Below are 26,068 nucleotides of genomic sequence, written 5' to 3'. Positions count from 1 at the left end.
TCTACTTTCTCAAGTCCACTACTTAAGCAGTTTATTAGGAACTAATTATAAATATTAATTAATTATCTCATAATCACCTTCTTCTTCATGCATTTCTCACTTCACTCCGTAACTCCTATGCATCCACACTCACCGTCTCCGTCTCCGTCTCCATCGCCGTCTCCGTCGTCGGAAGCCAAAAATGATATCAGAGCCATTCCTAAACCGCCGCCAACAGTTGTTAATTTTACACATTCACCACTACCGCCTTCGCCGTCATCACCGAACGCGTCGTTAAAACCAATAGTTAAACCTATTGATGATAAAGTCGCTTTACATCCACCGCCACGGCGGCCTATATTTACTCAACCGTTACCGAAACTTACGTCACCACCGCCTCCAGTAACGGCGTTAATGTTTCCTCTGAATGCTTCTTCTGCACCAGTTTCTAGAGATGAAACTTCGTCGTTTAAAGTTCAATCGCCGTTGTCAAGTGCATCAATCGGATCTGTAATTGGAATTTCTGTAGGCGTTACCGGAGCTTTCTTCATTGTTGCAATTATACTCTTCGTTTGTTGCAGGAATAAGCTTAAATGTGGAAAATTACGTGATAGTGATACTCCATTGCCAAAAGGTAAAGCTTTTTCAGTTTGATACAGATCATTCACTAACGTTAGTCAGTAAGTAGTTGAATCAATAATATATACATACAGTAACAACTAAAACTGCTTTTTTTCAGGAGAAATGTGTGTCAATTAACCAGAAAATATTTTTTTTTGCTCATGAAGCTTTCACTGTTGTGTTTATTTTCAGTAATTGATTGCCTTGCTAGCTTGATATTTTGCGAAGAAATGAAGGTTCAGGGTGAAGTACTTACTTCAATTCTCCTGAATTTTATTTCGCCATAGATGGATTAGATACGACAATGTACCTAGTATAATATCCCACAAGTGGGGTTTGGGGAATGCAATGTATATGCAGCCTTACCTTTCTTGTGAAGATAGAGAGACATTTTCCGATAGATACTTAGTTCGAGTAAGCATTTTAAAAATCAAGTATCTAAGCAAATACAATGGAAAATTAGAAGCCATGTTGAAAAACAATTAAGAACAGACTTTTCAGGGTGATGCAGTGGTTTGTACTTGGGACTTTCATTATCGAGGTCTCAAGTTTGAAACCCATTGCAAGCAAAAGCAAGGGGTTTGTCGCACCGAAATTGCCTAGTGCGGGTTACTGGTTTGCGAGCTATTGCATAAGAGTGATAGTTTTACCTTGTGTGTGCCCAAAGGGTAGCGACTGCGGGTTTTCTTGTCTTTAAAAAGAACCAATTAAGAAGAGAACAAGTAGCTACATCAAATAACACGATAATTGAAGCAAAGGAAATAAGAGGTACTACTAAAGTCGAAGAAAAAAATAGTAAGTGGGTAATAATATAACAATACTAATAAGGGAATTAGACAACGGTCAACTACTACTAACCTTCTAACTTAACCATCGATTTTCAAATCTTCTTATCTAAGATCATGTTCGCAGTAAGTTGTAGGTGAGCCATGCCTTCTCAAATCACCTCTTCCAAAAACTACTTCAGCCTGGCTACCTGTACGACTCTACCTATGCTTATACCTGCTACAACCAACCTCTCACACCCACTGACATATGCAGGATTTTTTGTAAGGCATGTCGGTATTTAACAATAAGATTGATATAACAACATTATATTAATATCTTGTACAGGAGCATACCCCTTCTTTTTGCTGTAATTTTTCGCCTTGCATCTTGTTGATGCCTTCTATAAAATCTCCTTAGTTCAAAAAAGAATATATTAATAAAAATTATTTAAAGCCTACTAATTAAAGTAAATCAAGTAAACTACTATAACTTATTATTGTGTCCAATTCTATTTTGGACAAGTAATTAAATTTCTATAATAGGATAGAAATTGTGTTTTAGTTCAATTGGTTCATTTTATCCTTATTTTGAATAGGAATTGAAGGTTGGAGGTTCGAATCCCTATAACACTTACTTTTATCTAAAAAGGCCCCAGAATATACTCAAATTTGGACTTGTTGAGGGTCGAACTCGGACACACTTTAGAGAATGACAACACCATCCTCACGTGTTAAAGCAATGAGCCAAGGAAGCTCACTTGTTCAAGTAGTGTCATTAATGTTTTTTCTACTTACATTTTGAGTTTTTAGATTTTTAGATATAATTATATAATACTAAAAAATTTCATCGAAGCAGTTCGGTCGACACCCCTTGACATAGGGTGGGTCCACCCTTGCTCGTACCAAATTGCTGCGGCGTGCATTTTCTTTTTTCACATGCCCGAACATCTCAGCCTCACTCCCTCACCTTGTCTACCATGGAGGCCACTCCCACCTTTTTCCCGAATAGCTTTTCTCTTGATCCTATTTCTCCTATACGTCACACATCCATCCCAACATCCTCTATTGAGCTACTCTCATTTTTTGGACGTGCGAGTTCTTAAATGGTCAACACTCTGCCTCTTACTACATAACTAGTCTATCGCCACTCCATAACACTTATGTTTAAGGATTGGTGGCACATTCTTATCATATAAGACAAAGGTGCTAGCTTTAATTTCTTCCACCCCGCTTCACTACTATTGTAACTTCATAGTCAATCTCTCTTTTTCCTTTAATTACTTACCCTAGATACTTGAAACTTTCTTTCTTGGGGGTGAGTGGTGTATTAATCCTTACTTCCACATCTTCCATGTGGATATGTCATGAACTTAAACTCTGAGTATTCAGTCTTGGTCTTACTCAATCTGAGCCCCTTAGACTCCAGGGTCTGTCTCCAAACCTTCAATATATTGTTGAATCTGTTTTATGTCTTGTTAATCAAAACTATGTCCTTTGCAAATAGTATACACCATGGCACCTCTCCTTGGATATGCCACATCAGTTCATTCATCACCAAAGCAAAAAGAAATAGGTTAAAAATTTATCCCTGATGCAACCTCATCATGATTGGGAAGAGACCTGAGTTTCCTCCTATTGTCCTGACTCGTGTCTTGGCACTATCATACATGTCCTTACTTCCCTAATATAAGCCTCAGGTACACCTTTAGCCTCCAAACATCACCATAGAATCCTCTAATAACGTTGTTGTAAGCTTTTTCTACGTCAATGAACATCATATGTAAGTCCTCTTTCTCTCCCTAAACTGCTCGATCAATCACCTAACAAGATGTATGTCTTCTGTAGTTGAAAGCCCTACGATGAGTCCAAATTGGTTCTTGCTGATGGAATACACCCCTCCTCATCCTCATCTCCACCACTCTCTCCCAAACTTACATAGTGTGGGTCAACTAACAACTTGATTACCCTACAACTGGTACAATCTTGAATTTCACCCTTGTTCTTGTTCAACAAGATCAAAGATGATTTAATTACTATATAAATTTATCATTATTTTGTTTATGATTTAGTAGGGATTATTAACCCTTTTTACTGATTAAGTGGTGACTTTTACCTCTAAATTCAACTATTGAAAAGTAGTGATCCAAATTGCTATTTTTTCCACTTACAATTTAATAGGAACTTCTTTAAAAATTTACTAGGAATGAAAGTAGTGACTTATGTTTCTAAATTCATTGTTACGACAATCATCATTTCTTAAATCTTATACTTCTTATGTTCATTTTATATGATTGTGTTTAAATGTGTATGGACTATGGAGTTTTAAGAAGAAAAAGGGACTTTTTGAGCCATAATCAAGTATATGTCACATACCAAAAGTATCTATAGAATCTTATGCTTTTAAACATGCCATGCCATTCTGGAAAGGTGACAGTTTGGACATTAATCTCTTAAATGTGAAACTTTTTCCGTCTAACCAGATATAATGCTTAAATCTTGTTTTAAGAGATTCCTTGTTCAGAGCTTGTTTTCATTGATTGCAATTTGCATTTAGAATGGGGTCCAAATTGTTGATATTATGAAATCCAGCAGTTTAATCGATTAACTTAAGTTCAGTATGAGTTCAACTTGGTATATTCATTTGCTAATTGTTTCGGTCGATTCATCAGATGACTTGTACCGTGTTCTGCGTCAAAGTTTTAGACAGCAGAATGTAGCAGATGGTTCTCCTGTTTCCCCAAAGCAAGTGACACCATTCCGCCCACTTCACTGCTTTGAGAACAATGCTCATTCCAATTCTCTTAATTCAGAAGCTGAAAATCATTTTTCACCAAAAGACCACATAGTGGATTTAGCTTTTTCGGGTGGAAATTTCACATATGAAGAGCTGTGGTTAGCAACTAGTGGATTCTCTACATCCAACCTTCTCGGTGAAGGTGGATTTGGGTATGTACACAAAGGAGTCCTCCCTACTGGAAGAGAGATTGCAGTTAAACAGTTGAAGGTTGGTAGCCATCAAGGGGAGCGTGAATTTCAAGCAGAAGTAGAGACTATTAGCCGAGTGCATCACAAACATCTCGTGTCTTTGGTTGGATACTGCATGAATGGAACAAAGAGGTTGCTTGTTTACGAATTTGTTTCCAACAGGACCTTAGAGTATCATTTACATGGTATGTTCTTTCTCTTTTTTCTTAATTCTGGTTGTTGGTCAAATCCTGTATCAATAAGATTTTGTGACCAGCTTAAGTCATTTTTTGAATTATGCTAATATTTGTACAGCAGAGATTTAATAATTAAGGTTAAAGTAAATCTACCTTAATGGGGGCTTCCTTAATGCAGCTTAGTTTCACTGTACTGATTTTGAAAAGCATGTAAAATACACCTCAGGAGTTATGAGTTCCATGTTAAACGGACAATCTTTAAGGGGGTACTTAACCAAGCGTTTTAAGTAAGATTCCTCGTGGTATATGTCTATACCACAAGAAGGTGGCCTAGAATTTCAAGAAAACATGGTTTTTAACATGAGAAGGTACAAGAAGAGTTTGCAAATACATGCTACTTCTGTAACCCAGCCCTTTAATCTTGCATGGTAAAGCACTGCTATTTCTATGCTTTTGGAAAGACCAGCATTTAATATCTTTTGACTTCTGCTGTCCCAGGCACTTCATTTGCAATGTTCCACATACTTCTGTATACCCTTATGGTTTATTATTTTAACACACTTGTGAGGTACATTTGATGGAGGATCTTTCATAAGTGCCACATTTAGATGTGTGATTTGTTTCATCATCTGTTTTAAGGTTTGTATAAAGAATGTTTGTATTTACCCCGATGCATGTTTTCTTTTGAACTTTTGTTTTACAGAAATGCTCTTGTATCAGTTTATACTTCTCTGATCACTTCTAAATATCCAATTGAATAGAGTTTCCATAAGTTCCTCTGATATAAAGGTCTTTCTACCAAAATGCTATTTAGAACAGATTGTATGATATGCAGGGGAGGCACAATCCACGATGGAATGGGCATCTAGAATGAAAATTGCTATAGGGTCAGCCAAAGGATTGGCCTATCTGCATGAAGATTGTGAGTGTGCTTCATTTCTGTCTTGGCTTCCTATGTTTGTTCTTAATTTGCGTGTTCGTCCATTAGTTGACTGAAGGTGTCCAAAGGGGTAAATTGAATATTAAGTGGCCTGGATGCTTTTTAACAATGCTGAAAATGTTTCCAGAGGGAACTCTTGTTAGTGTGTTTGTAGATTGTGACAAGTTGGTTAGCATAATGGTTTTCATAGTCATCACATATCTATCTTCACTTTTTCTCTTGAAAAGGATGTAAATCTTATTTTTTCCCTCCCATTAGATACCATTGATCCTTACTTCTATAATACTATTTCTGAATCTCCTTGAGATTTAAGAGCTGAATACATCGGTTCTAGGGTCTGCTAATGGATAGCAGAAGGCCATAATAATTCCTAAATTGTGAAAGTTATCACATGAATATGCATCAGGGTAATTGTACTTTCCCCATATAATTTTATATGCCATTCAGATATGAAATCAAATAGTTTTAGTATATTTTCTTCCACTACTACCAATTTGATACAGATGTCAACCTATCTTTGCGCTCTGTAGAACAATTCAATTTTGGTTGCTTGAATAGAATAAATATCACTTCTTTTGATGTAACAACCACAGGTAATCTTTCTCTGAAGATACTAACTTGTGGCTGCAGGTAACCCTACTATCATTCATCGTGATATCAAGGCAGCTAATATTCTTCTTGATTCTAACTTTGAAGCTAAGGTAACTTTGTGTTTTGCTTTTTGGTATTGCCACTACATTTTCTGTTCTATCTTTACTATCAAAGAAAGGTCGGGCTGTTTTCTGTTGTCTACAACTGGCTTCTGAGTACACCTATAATCCGCTGTTGATGTAAATAGTTTTTTGTTCTTAACATTTGGACCCAAATGAGAATCTCCTCAGGTGCAAATGTTAACTGCATTATTGATTCTGTTTTTTGTTTCTTTAATTTTCATGTGACAGCTAAGAAGATATTTCCTCGTAAGTTATTAAACATGAATGGGAACTTTGATTTGTATCCAGGTTGCAGACTTTGGACTTGCCAAGTTCTTATCTGATTCAGACCATCATGTCAGTCATATCTCTACTAGAGTGGTGGGAACTTTTGGGTGAGTTTTATTGACCGTCACTGCTACCATGAATTAGATATCAGAGGGATAAAATTTGACTAGATCAGCATAGAATAAGCAAAATTAGTATATACAGGTCGCCGTACTGAGTGGACCAGTCTCTTCTTCCCTCGTTCTAGCATTACTAATATTCATTTTTTTGGGGCTAAACTCCTACGTTGCATAGGCTATGCCCTTCCCATGTTAACATTGTTTCATCCAACTTGCAAACTGATATCTATATCAGGTATCTACAGAAAATCGAGCTAGAATAGGACTCTCGAATCTGGGGATTTTAAAGACACTGATGACTTGCATGACCTAGATTTTAGGTCAACCTGCTCATGATGCAGTATTCTTCTCAGCGTTATAATCTTTCCTGCTCGGAGGATGAGAAGAGTGCATGGGATGTTTCCGCTGTTTTCCCGTGTCTGATAGTGTTGGGCTTCTAGTCCTTGATTATCCCTTACCAACACTGATTGGGGGAAGAGGGGGTTTTGGGGGTGGGGGGGTTAAGGAGAGGGGCTTGGGTTTTGGAAACTGTAGAACTTAAGCTACTTCATGATTAGTAATGATTTCTGGATTACACAGCTTCAGGTAGATGGACCACTTAAAAACTAACTTGGTAAAACCTACATTTCCTGATCACAATTTCTTCATGTATTTGATAAAACTGACGTCTTGCAGGTACCTGGCCCCAGAGTATGCACAGAGTGGAAAGACCTCAGATAAGTCCGACATCTTTTCTTTTGGAGTTATGCTCCTGGAGTTAATTACAGGGCGTCCACCTATAATCTCAACTGAATCCTCCGCATGCAGCAGTCTGGCCATATGGGTATGTTAACTGTTTGACTTTCTTGACCGCTATTCAGCATTCTTAAGTGCCTAAAACTAATGTTCAATTAGATGCATGCGTAGAAAGTTTGTTCGCAACCTTTTTAATTGTTTAAATAGCATAATGCTTAAATTTACTTTCTGTCCAACTACACTAATCAAATCCTCAATATGGAATAACATTCATCTTACTATAGTCTTATCCTTAATTAGCTAGTATGCACTGTATTTAATCAGAGGCATAACATGCAAGCACCTAATGCAATTCTCTCGGTTCCCTTTCTATTTATATATCTTGATCCTCTGGAAGGTTTATCATTTGTGGTTTTAAAGAATTACTGGGTAGTTTTATCCTTTATTCCTTTTTTTTTGCGAGTGATAAAAGGTTAAAAAATTCTCAATCATCCACAGCTCCGGGATTAATGTGCTCTTTTTTATGCTGGAGTCATAGCTTATCTAAATTCTTATTCCCACCCCTACAAGGTCTTTAAATATTTATCACGGCAGTAATGAATATCACGGAAACAACCTTTCTACCTCCACGAGGTAGTGGTGAAGTCTGCGTATACTCTACCCTCCTCAGACCGCACTTGTGGGACCTCATTGGGTATGTTGCTTTTGTTGTTGTATGTAGTAATCAATCACTTAAATCAGAATTTGGAAAACCACTTTCCTTGTACAAAAGAAATGTGCAAATCAAAAGTATCTGGTGTTCTTGAAAAGTTCATCTCTGTCAAAACTCAAGCCAAAGGCATAAAAATTCACGTCCATGTTAGAAATTTTTGAAAGAAATTTGTCATCCTTGTACCAAATGATTCGGTTTTTGGACACCCGTTTTGATGATGGAACATATCTCAAGTTTTCTCTTGCATCTTTTACAACTATTAGATTGTCCAAAGTTTCAGTCTTAAAGCATGGAGTTCACCATGAATTTGATATCATAATCTATCAGATTTTCCCAAAATAAGGCTCCCTTTTTAGGAAATCTTGGAGATACGGGTTCCTGGAATCATTTTGTTGATCTCAAAGATTATTACTGTTGGTTCTACTAAGTCCCACAATTGATCAGAATTAATTACATAAGTTAATTCGAAATTGAGTTCAGGAAGACGCCTTTCAGAGTTAGCAGCTTCTTGCATGCAGCCTACTCACAGAAAGAATTAGTTATGTCACTTTAGTTAATCAGAATTAACTTTACATCTCTGCCGGGGCATTTTTTTAATAACCTCGTTATCAATACAAATTTTTTGCATTAGGAATCATTCCCGTCGTTTCTGGTTTTCATATTCTTGGTTTTTGATTAAGTACTTCCTGAGTGCGGTTTATTAACTGGATGTACACAAACTTCTTGATCAACATATTGGTTTCTTGTAGCTGATGCTTAAATCCATTTTCAAAGATATGGATATCATTATTGTCAACCCTCACCACTTGTACATAGCATAAGAAGAGTCTTTCTGATACACAGGCAAGGCCTTTTCTTAGAAGTGCATTGGATGGTGGAAAATTGGACGCCCTAGTAGATCCATGTTTGGGACAAAATTATAACATTGAAGAGATGGCTAACATGATTGCTTGTGCTGCTGCTTGTGTGCGTCATTCATCGCGCAAAAGACCGCGGATGAGTCAAGTAATAACATCTTCTTTTCTTAATTCTTTTTCTGTTAGTGCTGGTGGATTTCTTTAAAGCGGTTTATAAACCAAATCCTTGCTTCTTATTTCTTCCTTCATATTGTTCAGGTAGTTCGTGCTTTAGAAGGCGATGCCTATGTCCTGGACCTTGATGAGGGAAATAGACCAGGACAGAGTACCATTTGTGACTTCGATTCTGATGGAAGCAGCTATTTTCGGAAGTTCAAGAAAATCCAGCGGAACACTCTGAAATCAAAAGAAGGATGGTAATACCACCGTGCACCGGGTGCTGTCATGGAAGTACACCAACTGAAGATGAAGTGAGTTGAACGAAGCTCTTCTCCCCTTTTTATATTTCTTTTCACTGATGTAGATGATAAATCGAGGGCGAAATATATGATCGCAACCATCAAAGTTGTCTCACTTGGTGAGAGGATTGATAGTTTGTAGTTACTTGAAAGTGTAAAAAGAGAAGAAACAGAAATTGGCATGAGATATTCAGTATAACCAAGTAAAAAACTCTGTATAAAGATGCATGTTCAGATGTACATATAGATCTCTTCCCCTCTCTTTTCTTATTCCTTTTTGCGGTATGAATGAGAATTCTTGCATAGTAACAATACTTGAAAATGTATACCACCCTCACATAAAAGGGTACTCTAAGCTATTATACATTCATCTTTCGATGAATCAGAACAGGTATTAAGCAGACTCGAGTCATCCTACTCATTTTTGCCAACCTTGTCTTCGTCTGTAATGAAGGGCAGGGGGAGTGACTTGAATGCTCGGTACTCCCCAACGTTGTTCAAGTGTTCATTCTCCAATCTGAGAGAAAAGTCATAGCTTATAACATATACATTTTCTTTCCTCTGTTATGTTCCAATGAAGAAAAGATATACCATTAAACACTTCAGGGACAGTAGAATTACCTAAAGAAGTTCCAAATGCCACGACGAAGTATTTCTAAGCTTGCAAATGTGCTTGTTATGACTTTTCCACGTAGTGGGCGCATGTCAAAACTCAATACTACTTGCAGCCATACAAACCTCAGGAGAACCTCAAGAATCTGCCATCAAGTGTGTGATACTTAGCAAAATAAGAGACAGGGTAATATCTGTGGTTTCATCAACTTGGAAACATTACCATAGCTATATAATATACAGTTTTATGGTGTAGTAAGAGCTTATCTCTCAGAAGAAAATTTCTTGACTTCATTTGAAGAAGACCCCAGTCCATCCTGATATCCCACGTTATGTTTGCCAGAGCTGCAACACCTGAGCTAACCAAAGCCCACACTTTCCAAGTCATTTTTTTCTTTAGTCTGAATGTTGACTGAAAGACAACTGACAGTAGCATTGAGAAATAGGTGAAACCGTTGAATCCATGCTTCATCTCTTTCTCTTCCATTAATCGTCGAATACACTGCACATTAAGTTCTTCAACTGAGTACACCACAGATAGGCTAATGTAGAGATCATGATGAACGTTAAGTACCTGGAAGAAGCGAATCCAATAAGGAATTGCAGCGGAAATGTAATAGAAGACGATATACACATCACTAACGTGGCACATTTTTCGTCCTGCAGAGGATTTTCCCCAACTATAATAACAAATGTAGTATACGAAACTTCTTATCGCTTGTGTCTGAGGTCAAGAAGATGTAGAAGAAAAGGTCAGAAAAGAAAAACAAGAATCATATAATGGCCCAATAAAGTGAGAAACCTGGCTGGTTAGCTGGTCTGATAGGAAAAAATCAATCATATTGACCTGCAGAAGAAAACTAACAACACGTAAAACCAACCAAAAGCAGTATACTCTACGCGTATAGAATTCAAGCTTAGTAGAAACAACCACCTTGTATAAAGGAGCACACATGCTACGAAATAGACTGCGTATAAGAAAGAAACGGCTTGAACGATAGATGATGTTAAAAGGACATAGACATATGAGAACTAAGCCCTGCATTTGAATGAGAGGATTGATCAAACAAAATGTAAGTGACAGTGTGCTCAACTTTGTATATAAAATCTTACAATGAGTAAGCCTAAAGGAACCAGTTCGACAAATGTCTCATGCTCTTGGATCCTCGAGTCCATCCGGATATGCAGTTGTACCAGGCAAGCAGTGAGTACAAGAACTGCAAGACCAGAGGCTAAAAGAAAAACTTCCTTGTGATCTAACTCGGTTCCTGGCTTGAATCCAAGTATAAACGAATAGTTGATTCTATAGCATCGCCACAAGTATATATTTGCAGCACCAATAAGCATATGTAAGATGATGTAACCGTAGAAGCTGCAAGAGAACTTCAAGGTATCAGGAAAAAACTGAAAAGGTCATAAGTAATGATGCTCGGACTTTTCATACAATGCTATCGAGAGTGTGTGTCAGATCCTCCAATAGTAGTGCATTTTTCAACATAAGCAGGTGAATGTAGCTGTGTTCTTTCATTTTGAACGCGGATTATTTGAAGATCCGAAAAATTTCTTAACCTGTAAAGAGGATAGATGCTATCCAAATACACCGTAGCCTCCTCCTTGTCCAATAACTTTCTTGTTTTTATGATTAACACGATAGCCATAATTAGAGCAACAGAGAATCCACAGTAGAATCCTACACATTGAAAGGATATATTAGAAACCATGATAACCCCATCTTCTTCCTCAGCAAATCTTATGAATTTACAAGTTAGAGAGATGTCGAAAACTATGAAGTAAAATCTTTAACAAAGGAGAAGTTCTCAACCTGAAAGAAACCAAATGCTGTGTTTCTCTCTTTTCCTTTCCGGCCTTACTAATCTGATGTCGTCCCCCCGTCCAGAATTGAAGTGCTTGACAATTGTTGCTTCTACCTTGTTCAGAAGACCAGTAACCTAGAACATGAAAAAAAAAACTAAGTGAATATATAAAATAGTGTGCATATAACAAATCATGGAGACAAGACATGCAAGTTTAAGGTTGTAATAAAATAATTTCCATCTTGTAATAGTTTTCGTCTTTGTAAGATCATACTTCTCAGTGTTATATATTAAGAGTTCTTTTAATATACCTCATCAGAACTTCCAATATAGGAGTTATCCACGATTTTCATGTACGATCTCATCACTTTCCTTGAAGTAATCTGCAGTCAGCCAGTCATGCAAATTATGGACAATTAGTGATAGTAGTACTACCACAACTGTGAATGCTCACAGAATGCAATTTTCTATGCCTCTTTCACAAATAGAAGTCTGACCTTTTCATATTTTTCCAAGATCACAGAAAATGCTGAGAGGTTCATAAAACTGGTTCATCATTGAAACAAAGAGTCAGAATGGAAGCACCAAAATATCTGATATTTAAGAAGTTCAAGTTAGATCCTTTTCTTAGAACCTGTACTGATTTAGGCGGCGAAGTTTGTGGTAGAACTCAACAAAGGCCTTTTTCAACTTTTCTTCAACCTCCTTTAGCTCTTCTTGACTGAAGCTACATTCTTTCTCTGTGTTACCAAGTAATAGTCTTTCTACCGATGATTTTGGACTGTCGGATGTATTTTGAATTTTGACACATTCAAGAACGTCTGAGGGAGTGCGTCCATGTTCACCTAACGAAGAATCTCTATTTTCGCTTGAAGAAGAAGCTGGTTTTATGATTTTCTCACCAAACTTGTCCACTTCTTCTTTGAAGTCCAGTTGGTCTTCCTCTGCATTTGGACGTCTAATTAGAGATGAAGAAACTCTCATGATGTAGAAGGTTACAATCAGAATGTCCACGACGTCTTCACTACTAGCCCATGACCCTGGTTGTTTACATATAATGCTTGTCCAGTCTTGATCATTGCTACTGTTGAGCTTCAGTTAGATTCCCCACGTCGGTTGGGAAATGAACTAGTGATCTCCTTATATTGACTTGGGCAAACATCCCCTTGTGAGATAACTTTGGGTTTGAGTTAGGCCCAAGTGTCATATCTTACGGCAACATTAAAATGCCATCAGAATGAAAATATGAAATTACAGGATTCTAAACTCATTCAGTGGAGACTAAGTTCTGTCAAGCTGCTTATATATATATATATATGGCTGAACAGAATAGAGTAAGCTATGAACATGTCTGTACTGTAATATCAATAGCTGAGCTATTTTTCAATGTTCTTATAAGTCAGTCTATAGATAGCAATTTAATATATCATGTCAATGAGTACTTATGATCATTGCTTGATTTTTCCTAGTACATAATCTATAAACAGAGAACTATGCATATTTTCAATAGGATTAGGGTACAATTTCCTATTAAGGCTCTCAGCAGACTAGTTATGTTGCTCAGATCCTCCAAAAATGCTAACCATATTTCAAGCATCTATCAATGACGTTTCAAGTAGCAACAACTAAAGCATGATAAGTTAAACTGGAAATAAAAACTTAAGCCATGAGTACACAACACATACCAGCTTCACTCGATGCCCTGCCTGGAGAAGTAACCTTTGAGGATGCTGCTTTGTCTCCCTTGGTACCTCTTTCTTTTACCTTTTTTCGGAGAGCAATCAAAGCCTCCATTTGTTTGGCTAATTCAGCTGCTTCTCCCTTTGCATCTTCCACTTTGTCCTTGTTAAATCTATCAACTTTCTCAAGCTCATTATCCAATTTTTCGAAAAATGACTTCTCATTCTGTCCCATTTCAGCTGGTATAAACAACTTTCCATTCGATAACTTGATCGAATTTTTGTGCTGGATTTTCCCAGTTTCACTACCTTGATTCTCAATATCTACTTTTCTATGAGTATTGTAGTGATTTATATCTTTCAGGAGGTGTTTGAGACCACCATAGTCCATATAAGCCTCACTCCACTCAGGCACCATTTCATCCTTCAATTTTTTCCCAAATTTCATTCTTTTTTTTTCTTTATGTACTCAGCAACTCAAGTTCTATCAATTTTTAGAGTCAAAGATCACCTAACAACTTGTGTTACAAACTACTAGCAGTGTCAGTGTCGGAGCCAGCTTGCGCGCACCTGAATTGTTATAAATGCAATAGCAATAAATACACATGCCAATCCAACAATGGAAATGAATTTTTACCAAGAAAAACACTTCCCTCCAAACAATCATTATAACAAAAATAGTTCTTAGCGATTATAAATATAGTGATAAAGCTTTTATCGATATTAATTAATTGCTATTAAATTCGATGTGGCTATAAGCTTTAGGGACATTAACAAAGAGCGCCAATTAAACTATTGTTGTTAAAAGATAAATTAAGGTGTTATGGGAGATTTTTAAAAAAAAGTACAGTTAGAACAGTAGTAAAAAAGCATAATGGCTGTGAAGTTGTCATCACTTATGCATTACAAGAATCCATAGGAGAAATTCAAGAAAGAAAATACACACTAATTAACCTAGGTGTAGCAGAATCATTAATTTTAGCACATAATCATGAAATTAAATGATATTAATACTACCATCATATTATATATGTGAGGGAAAGATTACCTTGAAATTTGAAAATGAATGCAATATTGGAGATTAGAAACAAGTTAATTAGCTTTGGAGTCAGCTGTCATCAAGTGTGTGTATACATACATATATTTATCATATCAAGACTACTAATACTAAAGATTTAAAAAAGTGAATATATATAATATAAAGTTCCCACTTGGAGAATGTAGAGAAAATAAAGAGGCGGTGTCAAACTATGAAAATTCTCATTTCATTTCCCCCCCTTACTCTCTTTGCATAATAAGTACTCTCTTCATTTTTTTAAATTTATATGTCTATCATTTTATATTTTACGTTCTATACAAGTTTATCATTTTATTCTTATTTTTAGTATTTTTTGAAATTAATTAAATTAATAAAAGAATACAAAATGATTTTTTAGTCACTCACAAATAGCTTAAATACGCTTTATATCTATATTTGCTAATTACAATTCATGGCTAATTGTCATATGAAGTAGAGTGGCGAGCGAGAGTGCAAAGAGTAGAGAGCGACAGGTGTATATGTATATCTGTCAAAATAAATGTACATATGTAACTGATATACATATGTATTTGTATATCTGGTGAACGAGACTAGAAGAGGGAGGAGAGAGGCGAGCGAGAGGGGAAAATAATTTGTATAATTCACATATCGTTTGTATAATTTGTAGTTATGTTTGTGTAATTCGCGTGTGTATTATCGAGTAATACAAAGTCTAAAATTATACTAATATGATAAAACTCGAAATAATGAATTGATACTAACATAAACATATGAACTTTAAACAGTTATACAAATTATATTATACAAAATTCAAAAACTACAAGTTTATAAAAACTTTAAAAAATTATTTTTTAAAAAAATATTAAATGTATATGATGATAAAACTAAAAAACCAAAGGAAATCATCGTCATGTACAAATACAAATCAAACGAAGAATTGTTAGTTGTGAATTAAACAATGTGGTGAATTGTACAAATGTGACCAATTATACAAACTCAAAGTCAGCCCACGTAATTATAAACGTGGCTAATTATACAAACTCGAAGTCAACCCACATAATTAATGGTTAGTGTTAGCCGCTAGTGGTAATTATAACAAACTATAGCTATGATGACTAAATAAGTAGTATAAGTTTGTTTAACTACGTAATTTCTCTTAATTAATTGACCATTAGACATAAATTAATCATTTAATTTTTTTAATTTGATCAACTTCATACTTTCAAGGTTATAAAATAAGAAAAATAATATCATTTATGCATTGATTTTATGAAACGACAAATATTAAGGACCATCTATTTTTAGTAAAGACGACAAATAAAATATTTATATATTACTCTCACCATCTCATTTCATTTTAATCTTGTATGATATTATTTAATTTGATATATTGCTAAAAAAGATTCTTTTGAAACTTATACTTTAAAATTATTTTTCAAATATATATTATTTTAAATCATGTAATTTTAAAATTAGTAAGATGATATACTTTTTAGATATATTTTGAAAAAAAAATGAGTGTCACGTAACATAAAATAGAAGCAATATAATTTATCATTTTAATTTTACTTTCTTTTCACTCTAAAACAAGGCACGTGGCAGCAAGGTACCCGGCGGCACAGCCATCTGTAACCTTTGGACTTTGACGATTCTTTACGTCATAAGCACAAATCCCAATGCTCTCTTCGTTGAAATTTAAATCGATTCCTCGCTAATAAGATGAAAAAAAATGAATGCATCGAAAATTTGATTTTCTTGTAAATTTGATAGTATATTGATATTTTAAAATCATATAAAGTATTAATAGAGAAAATAAAATATAAATGATATTTTATTAAAAAAAAATTAAATACAAGTATGAAGAATCAAATTCTCACGTATCTCTTAAAGAAGTAAATGTATTAGAAACACTGCTAGAGTCAGAATACTTACTTCCTAAAAAAATAATTTAAGAGTAAATCCATCAACTAATAAATAAAAAGTTACTTAAATAAAAAATAATCATTTAATCGAAAGAAAATGAATTTTACAAAAAAAAGAAAATAGAAAAATTGACGTGGCGCCTCTCTATCGCCTTTACTTCTATTTATTTTTTATCTCATTTTTTGGTCATTTTTTTTAATTTTTCTCCTTATTTTTAATATTATCATTATTTGTTTATAATTAATGTTTTGTTGATTAATGTTGATGTTCATGACTTCAAGATATAATTTCACCATTATAAGTAATAATACTCACACTTCCATAATTTCCTCATTATCTTCGAAGCCCTTTAATCTTCTCCACATTCTCAATAATTAATACTCTCTTCGTTCGGTATTGTTTGTCATGATTTCTATTTTTAGAATCAAACTATAAAAATTTTGATTAACATTTTAAGATGTATTTTTTCATCATATTAATATGCAAAAAATTGTATTTTATAATACTTTTCATATAGTTTTAGAATATTTAATTTTTTGTTTAATATATCAAATTAATCTAATTTAACTCTAAAAATTAGTTAAATTAATTTTCGAAAAGCGCAATATGACAAATAATACTGAACGGGGGAGTATTATTGTATGCATCTTCTAATAATATAAATAGAGGTCTTGAAGATATATTATGCACATGAAGATTTAGAAAACACTTAAATATACATGGAAGAACAAGAAAATACTCTCGTCTCTCTACATTTTTTGTCTATTTTCTCACTTATATTATTACTCTTTTAATTTTATTTTACTATATTTTTTTCATTCTGCTAATTGTATTTATCTTCACAAAAATAAATGTATTGATACTTGTATGCCTACCTTCACATTTTCTGAAATATTTTGTCTTTTTTTTATTTATTAATACTATTTATTTTTAGATTAATTTCCTTCTAATATTCATTGATCTCTTTGTATAACAATCAAACATTGAGATTTAACATATATGATATTCGTTCTAAGGAATAAAATTCATCAAATAAATCAAAAATATCATAAAGTGACACAAAAAAGAAGTTTAGTTGTTATACATCTTTATTTTAGTATATAGTATAGATCAAAAATATCATGCAGTGATACAAAGGGAAATGAAGTTGTTATGCATTTTTAGCTTTATTATAATATATAATTGTAGAAATATTACATCGCGTATAAGGGGAATCGAACCCCCTCTGCTGCTGGCGAGCAGATGTATAATGTACTATCTCAATTTAATTTTTATATATATTTTAATGAATGTAAAATTCTCACTTAAATTTTTAAAAATTAGATGATATAATCACAAAAAATATTCAAAAGAAACATACTTGAAATATCTACCTATAAATTTTATCATTTCTCTCCAAATAATTTCCTTAATTTAATATAGTACACTATACTGAAAGACTAATAACGCTTAAGAAAATTAATTATTAGAATAGAAAAATATATACACAAGAAAACAAAAAATCACCACAAATATGTGACACTCACATTTCAAACTAATTAAATATCTAAAAGAATTACAGTTTGATATAAAATTAATTGAGAGAAGAAAAAAAATAAACAAAATTTCATGCATATGAGTTTCCTTAGTTCGTGTCTTCATGGTATTTAAGTATGATTTAGGAATTATTATAATAGTTATATAACTTAAATATTTTTCACTTATCCTGTTAGCCTTTTCTATAAATTCTCAAATAAATTGAACATATTATTTTGTTTTTAATATTACTTTATGCATTTAAGATTTTTGAAAACTTAAAAAAGCTTCATAACTTGATTTAAAAAATTTAAATACCATTATATCTATATCTACTTACCAAATGAATATCAACATTATATTATTTAGTAGAAAGAACAATGGAACTTATTTTTGTGTTTATATTCTCATATATATTAATTGTGAATATACTATGAGATGTGTTTTTAAAATTTTTTCCTGATATCATGTTTTTATTTAATTATTTCTTGAATAGTAAACACTAATTAAATAAATAGATAACTTAGTGAAGAAATATATAGTCAAAGGTTTGCTAACAAGCTATTCTTATAATACATGTTTTTTCATATTTACTTTAAACAAAAATTTAAAACTTAAGTTTTGAAAAAGACTTTAATGTGTATTATAATTTCTTCTATTTAGATCATACGTTTAAAGAAATATTGAAAATAAAATAGATTATATTTTTTAATGATTTTAATATTAGAGTATTAAAAAAACGAAAGATAAATCATGAATTTGATGGACATTTGGCCTTATATTATTTAAAAGAAATTCATTTTACTAGAAATTTTTAAAATCAGAGTAGTGTTTTGTTATATTTTTTCACAAATAAGACAAAACAATATTTTATTTGAAATTTTAAATATGGAGGTGCAATTTGAATTAATTTCTAAATAAAATAAAATTATTTTAAAAAAAGACGAGTGATATAGTTTATTTTTTAACATAAAGCACAAATAAATTCACTAGTGTATATACTCCAATAAAGGAAAGAAAGAAGAAGGACCCAAAGAAGAATGGTCTATCTTTTTATTAAAAATATTCTAGAACTTTAAACTAAATTAGTAAAATCTTCATATTAATGAACAAAGTTTTTAATACTAACATTTAAAGTAATGTATTTCAAATAAATGGATAATATTTTATTTAACTATAATTGATTTTAGTTTTTATAAATAATAGTATTACTATGTAATTAATTGCTTGATATCTTTTTAGAACATTTCATCGTAGATTAAAAAAAAAGAAAGAAGATAACTTTATGCATGAGTATATTTTAAAGTTCTTTTATTATAGTTTGAATTTAAACCATTAAATTTCTTGAGAACAATGACTAGATCTTAGGATTGAAATTGATTCACCCAAAAATTTGAACTAAATGTTGTCATATTTTAAATATGAAGGGAGCCATAAAAATGTGTTATATTACCTTGTATATATTGTCTTTCTTTATAATATATATAGATAGATTTTGTAACTCGTAAAATATAATTAAATATCTATTATCGTACTATAAACATCTACTAGTCTAAAGAAGATATAAATTGATTAAATTTTTGTATAACTTTTACAAAACACTACTTTCGTTTGATAAAAACTTTTTAATAGGTATGAAAATGTGAAAAGATGGAAGACTACAAAGGACAAAAAGAATATGAAAAATTTGAGACAAAATTTTTTTTGAAATCAACATTTAAATTATGTATTATAACATATTAAACAAAAGAATTTTTTGTCAAATTAAATACTTAATATATTACAGTAAAAATTGCATAATTAAAGTTATTGATTCAACTTGTATATCTCTCTTAAATCTTTTTGCAACTTATCACTCATTTATTAAAGTTTTATGCACTAAATTAAACATGAGATACACAAACAATGTGTATATATTACTTTCTCTGTTCCTTTTTACTTGTTCACTTTTGAATTGACACACTTATTAAGAAAATAATTAATAACGTAGTGAATTTACCATTTTACCTCTATTAATTATGAAGTGAATGAAAAATTCTACATTTTTCAAAGTAATTAGTAATCTGATTGTGAATAAGTAATTAGAAATAACTATAAAAAGAAAAAATGGATAGATAATTAGAGACGGAGGTAGTACTATTTAGTATATACTGATGAGAAAGTTCTTTCATATTTGAATAACCTCTTTATAATATTATATTTGGGAAAATTGTTACCCAAACATAAAAAGAAAAGTTTTCATTCAAATTGTCTCTTTCAAAATTTGCAACTTTCCTTCTCTCCAATCTCCACTCCTTATCTTTTGGAAGTTGGAGGGACAATATTCTTATGCAATCCATTTTTACTTATTTGTGGATAAGATTTTTTTTTCAATAACAATTTGTGTCAACTCATTTTCTCTCATATAATAACAAGTGTAATAGTTGTAGCTCATGCAAATTAAGGTGTCCCTCTCTCAATCCCATAAATCCAACAAAGGTACTAAAAAGACTTCACCTTTACCTTTCTATTCCTTTTCAAGAACTCAGCAATGCTAAATTTGGTGTTTGATTATTGATTCTTGAATGTATTTTAAGGTTTGTATTGGGATCATCTAGTTTCTGAGTTCTTTGGGTTGTTTCCTTGGTCTGATTGATTTGGGGCGAAATGGGTTTTCTGTAGAGTGATTGATGCTTGTTTTGTTGATTGCAGAAATGGGTTTATTTGGGATTTTTCTTGTGTTCAAATTTTTTGGGTCATTTTGTGTTTCTATAGTTCTCTTATGCATGTGTTTTTATGTTCCATTCTTCAACTCTTGGATTGGTTGTGGATTTTTTTTTAATTTTTTTGATAAATATGGTGTCCTGGTCAGCTTTGGTGCTGCTAGATATTTGTCGCCTTCCACCAGCAACATGTCGGTAAATTTGTCCACCGAGGCTTGGATAAGGCTAGTACAGATACAAAAAAACCACCTTCTGTTATTTTTTTGTCTGTGCTGGAATTTGTGAGACCTCATGATTCTTCAAATCACTTGGCAAATTCAAATGTTAAGAAAAGCATGTTGAAGTGCACTTCAATAAATAGTTCTGATTCTTTGGGGGAGGGATTGTGGTTGGGCTTAGGAGAAAGGGAAGGAGGGGAACAGGCTAGGTCATACCTTGCTCCCATGGATGTCTGAGACTCACATGATGGTTCCATCAAGTGAGTCCGACGATACAACAAACACCTCGATTCCAAACTAGTTTGGAGTTGGCTAAACGAATCCTCGATATACATTGCACTCTACTTGGGGCCATTTCATTTTCGTTATTAAATAATTAGCCTTCAAGAAACTAATCTTGATCTTTACTGATTGATCTAAGATTCTCAATCCTTTTAGATTTTGAGTGAATTTTCTGTAGACAATGGATGTCTTGATGTTGATTCATTGTGTATACCTCTACTGTTTTAGCAAACAAGCTCCTCCTTAAACCTGCAACTTACTTTTGATTAATTGCATAGGCTATAAAGGTAGTATCAGCACCATTTAAGCTTTGATTTCCCTGCAGTCTGTCAGCTCACAATGTTGTTACTTTGTCCCTTCGGGCCTCGTGGATATCTGATACAATTTTATAACTCTTTTGCAAAAGAGTTTAACCAAAAAACACTGATATAGGAGGAATAAATTGGATGAAGAAGTCGTAGATCTTAATAGTTATGCCTTCTGTTATTTAGTGTTTCGCTCCAAAGCCAGACCTCGATCTATATATTATTGTACTTCCAAATTTGCTAAGTTAATATTACCCTTTCTAGTTAATTTGTTTGTGGGGTTTGTGGAGCTTCAAGGTTAAGCCTGTTTACATATTTTCTAAAGCCAATCAAATGTACCAATATTCAGTTAGCTAGCCTTTTCATGTTTTCAGGAAAGTACATGGATGATTTTAGAAAAGAAAGGTCCAACTGCGAAAACTCTCGCAGGAAGTCAGGAATGAAGACCCTTATCAGAAAAGAGTTTTTGCATCCATTCTCAATCAAGGTATAGTTAATGTGATAACATGTTACTCAAATCTTTTCCAATTTATGACACCCATCACAATTTGGAACGATTCAAAATGTTTGACATCGTTCTATTTTTATACAACTCGCAACTTTCAAGAATAGAAATCCATTAAACTATTTGACTTTAAACTTTGATGTGATGTTTTCTCTATCGACTAACTTATTAACCATTAAGTTAGTATTTCTCCTTCATTATCATGTATACAGAATATAAGTATATTAACATCTTTAACTCTGGTCTGTTGGGAAAATCATATTATGTTGTAGATTCTCTACTTTTCAGTATACTGCTTGTATATGGGAGTTTCTCTCAGTGTTTATTAAATTATTCCCTTTGAAAAAGGTATCTGAAAGACTTCTGACTACTATAGGGCTACCCCTTCATTTAGAAAGTTTTTTAAGTTTACAATTGGTATTGCACCTGTTCTGGTCTGTCCTACGCATGTTTCTGAGTATCAGTGATTGTTGTTAAAATTTGAAACCTTTCATGATTGCAGGAAAAAGATCTAGAGGATAAGATGCCATTGCGACCAACACCAGAATCTAGCCTCTGTGCCTTCTGTGTGAATGGTAATAGCTGTAGAACTGTTCGCGCAAGAACAAAACTGATGAACACTGTTTTAGAAAGAGGGAGGCCCGAGGAAGCCCGGCTAACTTTTGATAGCTTGATTAAAGGAGGACACAAACCATCTCTAATTACATACACTACCCTCCTAGCCGCTTTGACAGTTCAGAAGCGTTTTAATTATATCCATTCCATAATGTCTGAAGTGCAAGAAAGTGGTATGAAGCCTGATCCAGTTTTCTTCAATGCTGTTGTTAATGCATTTTCTGAATCTGGGAACATGGAGGAAGCAATGAAAACTTTCTTGCAAATGAAGGAGAGTGGGATAAAGCCTGCAATCAGCACTTTTAACACTTTGATCAAAGGGTATGGAATTGCTGGAAAACCTGAAGAATCTATAAAGATAATGGAGTTAATGTCGCGGGAAGTTAATGTGAAACCCAATTTGAGGACATACAATGTACTTGTTAAAGCATGGTGTAGCAAAAAGAATTTTACTGATGCATGGAATACTGTGGATAAAATGATAGCTTCTGGCTTACAACCAGATGTTATCACTTACAATACAATAGCAGCAGCTTATTGTCAAAATCATCAAACTGAAAAAGCTGAAGGAGTGATTTTAGAAATGCAAAGGAACAATGTGCACCCTAATGAAAGGACTTGTAGCATCATTATAGCTGGATACTGTAAAGAAGGTGAACTAAAGGATGCCTTGAGGTTTGTCTACACGATGAAGGATCTTGGAATGCATCCTAACCTTGTTATTTTCAATTCACTGATCAAAGGTTTCCTTGACATGTCAGACAGTGACAGTGTTGATGAGGTTAGTATTGATATGGCTTTTGATTGATAAGTATTAACCTTCTATTAGATGTCAGAAAACAATCTAGTGAATGGTTGCAGATTAGAATTGAGATGTCACTGTTCTTCACTTTCAAATAAAAGAATAAATAAGGGGCGGAGACGCGGAGGGGGGGTTAAGCAATGTAACTTCCTCTTTCTTTGATGTCAACATACAGGTTTAAGCTATTAGAGTGAAAGACTGATATTGTACGACGTTGAGGGAAAGAAAGGTAGGGGTTTTGTATGCTTAAATGTTGGAGATGTCAAAGTAAACTTAAAGAAATTCAAGTTGTAGGGACTTTCAACTTCTTCCCCTTTATATGTTTTTGGGGTGAAGTAATGAACGTAAAAGCAAATCTATGATTTGCCAAACTGCAAATCAGATGAAGTATATCTAATCTAACCCAATGAGAAGACATCTGGTTTAGCAAAAGTAGATTCAACAAGCTTTTACCCCACTTTTAGGGAAATTAATACCAATGACTCAAGGATCCTTGCACCTCAGCCATATCACTTTAGCAGGTCCTCATAGGCAAAATATTGTTACTGCCACATTGAGCCAATTTTAAGTAGATTGTCTAAAAGAATATCTGAAAATCATGTTATGGACCGTTTCCTCTTGAATGATGGGAACTTTTTGATTAGCTAGAATGAAAAGCCAACCTTCAAATTGAAATCACGGGTAGGAGTTGCAGAAGAGGTAGAACTTTTGCAGCTTATTAATTACTCTCCACATGCTTGCCAATTTTGCCAAATATTTTACTTAGCATGATATCTAGTAAGAGACTCCATCCATTTGATCAGGTTCTTACATTAATGGAAGAGTTTGGTTCCAAACCTGATGTCATTACTTTCAGCACCATCATGAACGCCTGGGGCGCTGCTGGATATATGGCTAAGTGCAGGGAGGTCTTTGATGACATGGTCAATGCTGGCATTCCACCTGATGTCCATGCGTATAGCATTTTGGCCAAGGGTTATGTCCGTGCATTGGAACCAGAAAAAGCAGAAGAGGTCCTGAATGACCTGATTAAATCTGGTAATCGTCCAAATGTTGTGATTTTCACCACTGTAATTAGCGGATGGTGCACTGCTGGTAGAATGGATTATGCCATGAGGATCTTCGAGAAGATGTGTGACTCGGGAATATCTCCTAATCTGAAGGCTTTCGAAACTCTGATATGGGGTTATGCAGAAAATAAAAATCCTCGTAAAGCGGAAGAGGTAATCCAAATCATGGAAGCATTCAATGTTCAACCTGAGAAAAGCACCCGTCTGCTTGTTGCAGAAGCCTGGCATGGTGTTGGATTAGCTGAGGCAGCCAATGGAGTGTCCAACTCAGGTGAAAAGCAAAGGTCAACTAGCAAACTCGATATGGAAGATGAAACAGAAGTGAAGAACTTAGAAAAGGTCTACCAGAAGGATGCTGTCCATCACTGTTATCCCAAATGTTTGCAGATACCCAACGAACTAATTAATGAACCAAAGGGCGCAGTAACTGCACTTAAAAGAAGTCGTTTGGTGCTAAGAGAAACTGAATTTTCGTGTGATACATTGTCTGCTGCAACAAGGTCATTGCATATTAGTTGTAGATTTGGAATGCGGGCTCCTGTTATTTGCCAGAGACAATTCCAAGTGCAGCTTTGTGCATCTGGTCATGTTGGACACTCAAGTACAGCTGTGTTCTTGTACTGAAGAGAGAAGGGGAGTTAATTTGTAAACCAGAATGCAGCTGGATGTCAAAGTAATGTGTCTTGTACATATAAAGAGTGACTTCAAATTGCTGATCTCTCTGGGTACATGGATTTGTAAAGCTTTTACTGATCTTTTAACTTGAATTTCTTTTTTGTCTATTGTATCTGTATACTGTGCAGCTGTATAAATCATATTTGGATATATGCAAAGTCCAGTTGTAAGTGCACTGTTCAATCGTCAGTATTCTTACCTCCATGAATGACTCAAAATTGAAAGGGTTGAACTTTATGTAGTTTGAATGTTCACTGAGAACTGAGAAGTATGTTAATTAGTTTATATTGGGACTCTTGCCACCACTCATTTAAAATGAGAAGACATGTGGAACTAATCTTAAAGTATAATTTTGTTATTATGCATATATTTGATTGTCTTCTAAACTCTATCACTTAAATTGAGATGGATAGAGTTGCATTTTCCTTTGACTTGTTTTGTTGGATGGAAATCTCCTATTTATTGAAGTTTCTTTAGAAAGACCAGTTCATTTTTCAGCTTACATTACACAAGGAGAATCCAATATATCAAGGCCTGATTTTACTGCAAGACCAAAATGAAAAAGGAAAATGCTATATTTTCATTTTATATACTGTTTAAGCAAAAGTGTTTATGAGAGAAAATTGACTATTGATAATAATTAGCTCAAGATATCAGTATCCCTACAGATTAATATATACTAACTAGCAAATCTCTGAGGCATATAAGTCATTCAGTAAGAGACTGGGCAATAAGAATAACTTACCAGTATCAAATTGGCAGTCATATGAGGCTTCCAACCTTGATATCTTCTAAGCTTCACAAAAATTGTGTCGACCAAACGATGAGTTCTTGCCAGATTTTACTAAACACTGGCTGTGCACTCATCACATGTCCTAAAGAAACTTGGCAAAGTTAACACAAGTTACCACATATGGGTGGCGTCGAACTACATCACATAGCCTCAATGTTTCAGAAAGTTGGAAAGCACAAAAGCTCGTAAG

At 33.8% G+C, this 26,068-nt stretch overlaps 3 protein-coding genes across 5 annotated transcripts; 2 read left to right on the top strand and 1 right to left on the bottom strand.

Annotated features, from left to right (window-relative positions):
• LOC107027385 (proline-rich receptor-like protein kinase PERK1) lies at nucleotides 1-9,599 on the top strand. The gene is made up of 8 exons (XM_015228561.2): nucleotides 1-613; nucleotides 4,037-4,537; nucleotides 5,364-5,450; nucleotides 6,099-6,169; nucleotides 6,470-6,555; nucleotides 7,243-7,390; nucleotides 8,858-9,019; nucleotides 9,130-9,599. The coding sequence occupies exons 1-8, from the start codon at nucleotides 88-90 to the stop codon at nucleotides 9,289-9,291; spliced, it is 1,743 nt and encodes a 580-aa protein (XP_015084047.1). The 5' UTR covers nucleotides 1-87; the 3' UTR covers nucleotides 9,292-9,599.
• On the bottom strand, nucleotides 9,519-25,968 carry LOC107027798 (phosphate transporter PHO1 homolog 10-like). 2 transcript variants are annotated; one of them, XM_027918830.1, is made up of 14 exons: nucleotides 25,831-25,968; nucleotides 13,441-14,004; nucleotides 12,390-12,699; nucleotides 12,253-12,301; nucleotides 12,067-12,138; nucleotides 11,764-11,890; nucleotides 11,511-11,631; nucleotides 11,055-11,313; nucleotides 10,876-10,980; nucleotides 10,744-10,788; nucleotides 10,516-10,665; nucleotides 10,165-10,443; nucleotides 9,951-10,087; nucleotides 9,519-9,846 (listed from the first exon to the last, which is right to left on the bottom strand). In XM_027918830.1, exons 2-14 carry the CDS (start codon nucleotides 13,880-13,882, stop codon nucleotides 9,744-9,746), a joined length of 2,199 nt encoding a protein of 732 aa, XP_027774631.1. In that variant the 5' UTR covers nucleotides 13,883-14,004; nucleotides 25,831-25,968; the 3' UTR covers nucleotides 9,519-9,743. The 2 variants fall into 2 exon arrangements, with proteins under 2 accessions (XP_027774631.1, XP_027774630.1); XM_027918829.1 differs by having other exon boundaries at nucleotides 10,165-10,665; nucleotides 10,744-10,980.
• On the top strand, nucleotides 20,190-25,322 carry LOC107028521 (pentatricopeptide repeat-containing protein At5g25630). Of its 2 annotated transcripts, none has more exons than XM_015229611.1 (4): nucleotides 20,190-20,389; nucleotides 21,793-21,905; nucleotides 22,426-23,319; nucleotides 24,144-25,322. In XM_015229611.1, the coding sequence occupies exons 1-4, from the start codon at nucleotides 20,344-20,346 to the stop codon at nucleotides 25,032-25,034; spliced, it is 1,944 nt and encodes a 647-aa protein (XP_015085097.1). In that variant the 5' UTR covers nucleotides 20,190-20,343; the 3' UTR covers nucleotides 25,035-25,322. The 2 variants fall into 2 exon arrangements, with proteins under 2 accessions (XP_015085097.1, XP_015085098.1); XM_015229612.2 differs by having other exon boundaries at nucleotides 20,356-20,487.
• Nucleotides 25,969-26,068: the final 100 nt, after the last annotated feature.

Source organism: Solanum pennellii, chromosome 8 (assembly GCF_001406875.1).
Source record: "Solanum pennellii chromosome 8, SPENNV200".
NCBI classification, from domain to species: domain Eukaryota; kingdom Viridiplantae; phylum Streptophyta; class Magnoliopsida; order Solanales; family Solanaceae; genus Solanum; species Solanum pennellii.
This window is presented reverse-complemented; position numbering and strand designations above follow the sequence as displayed.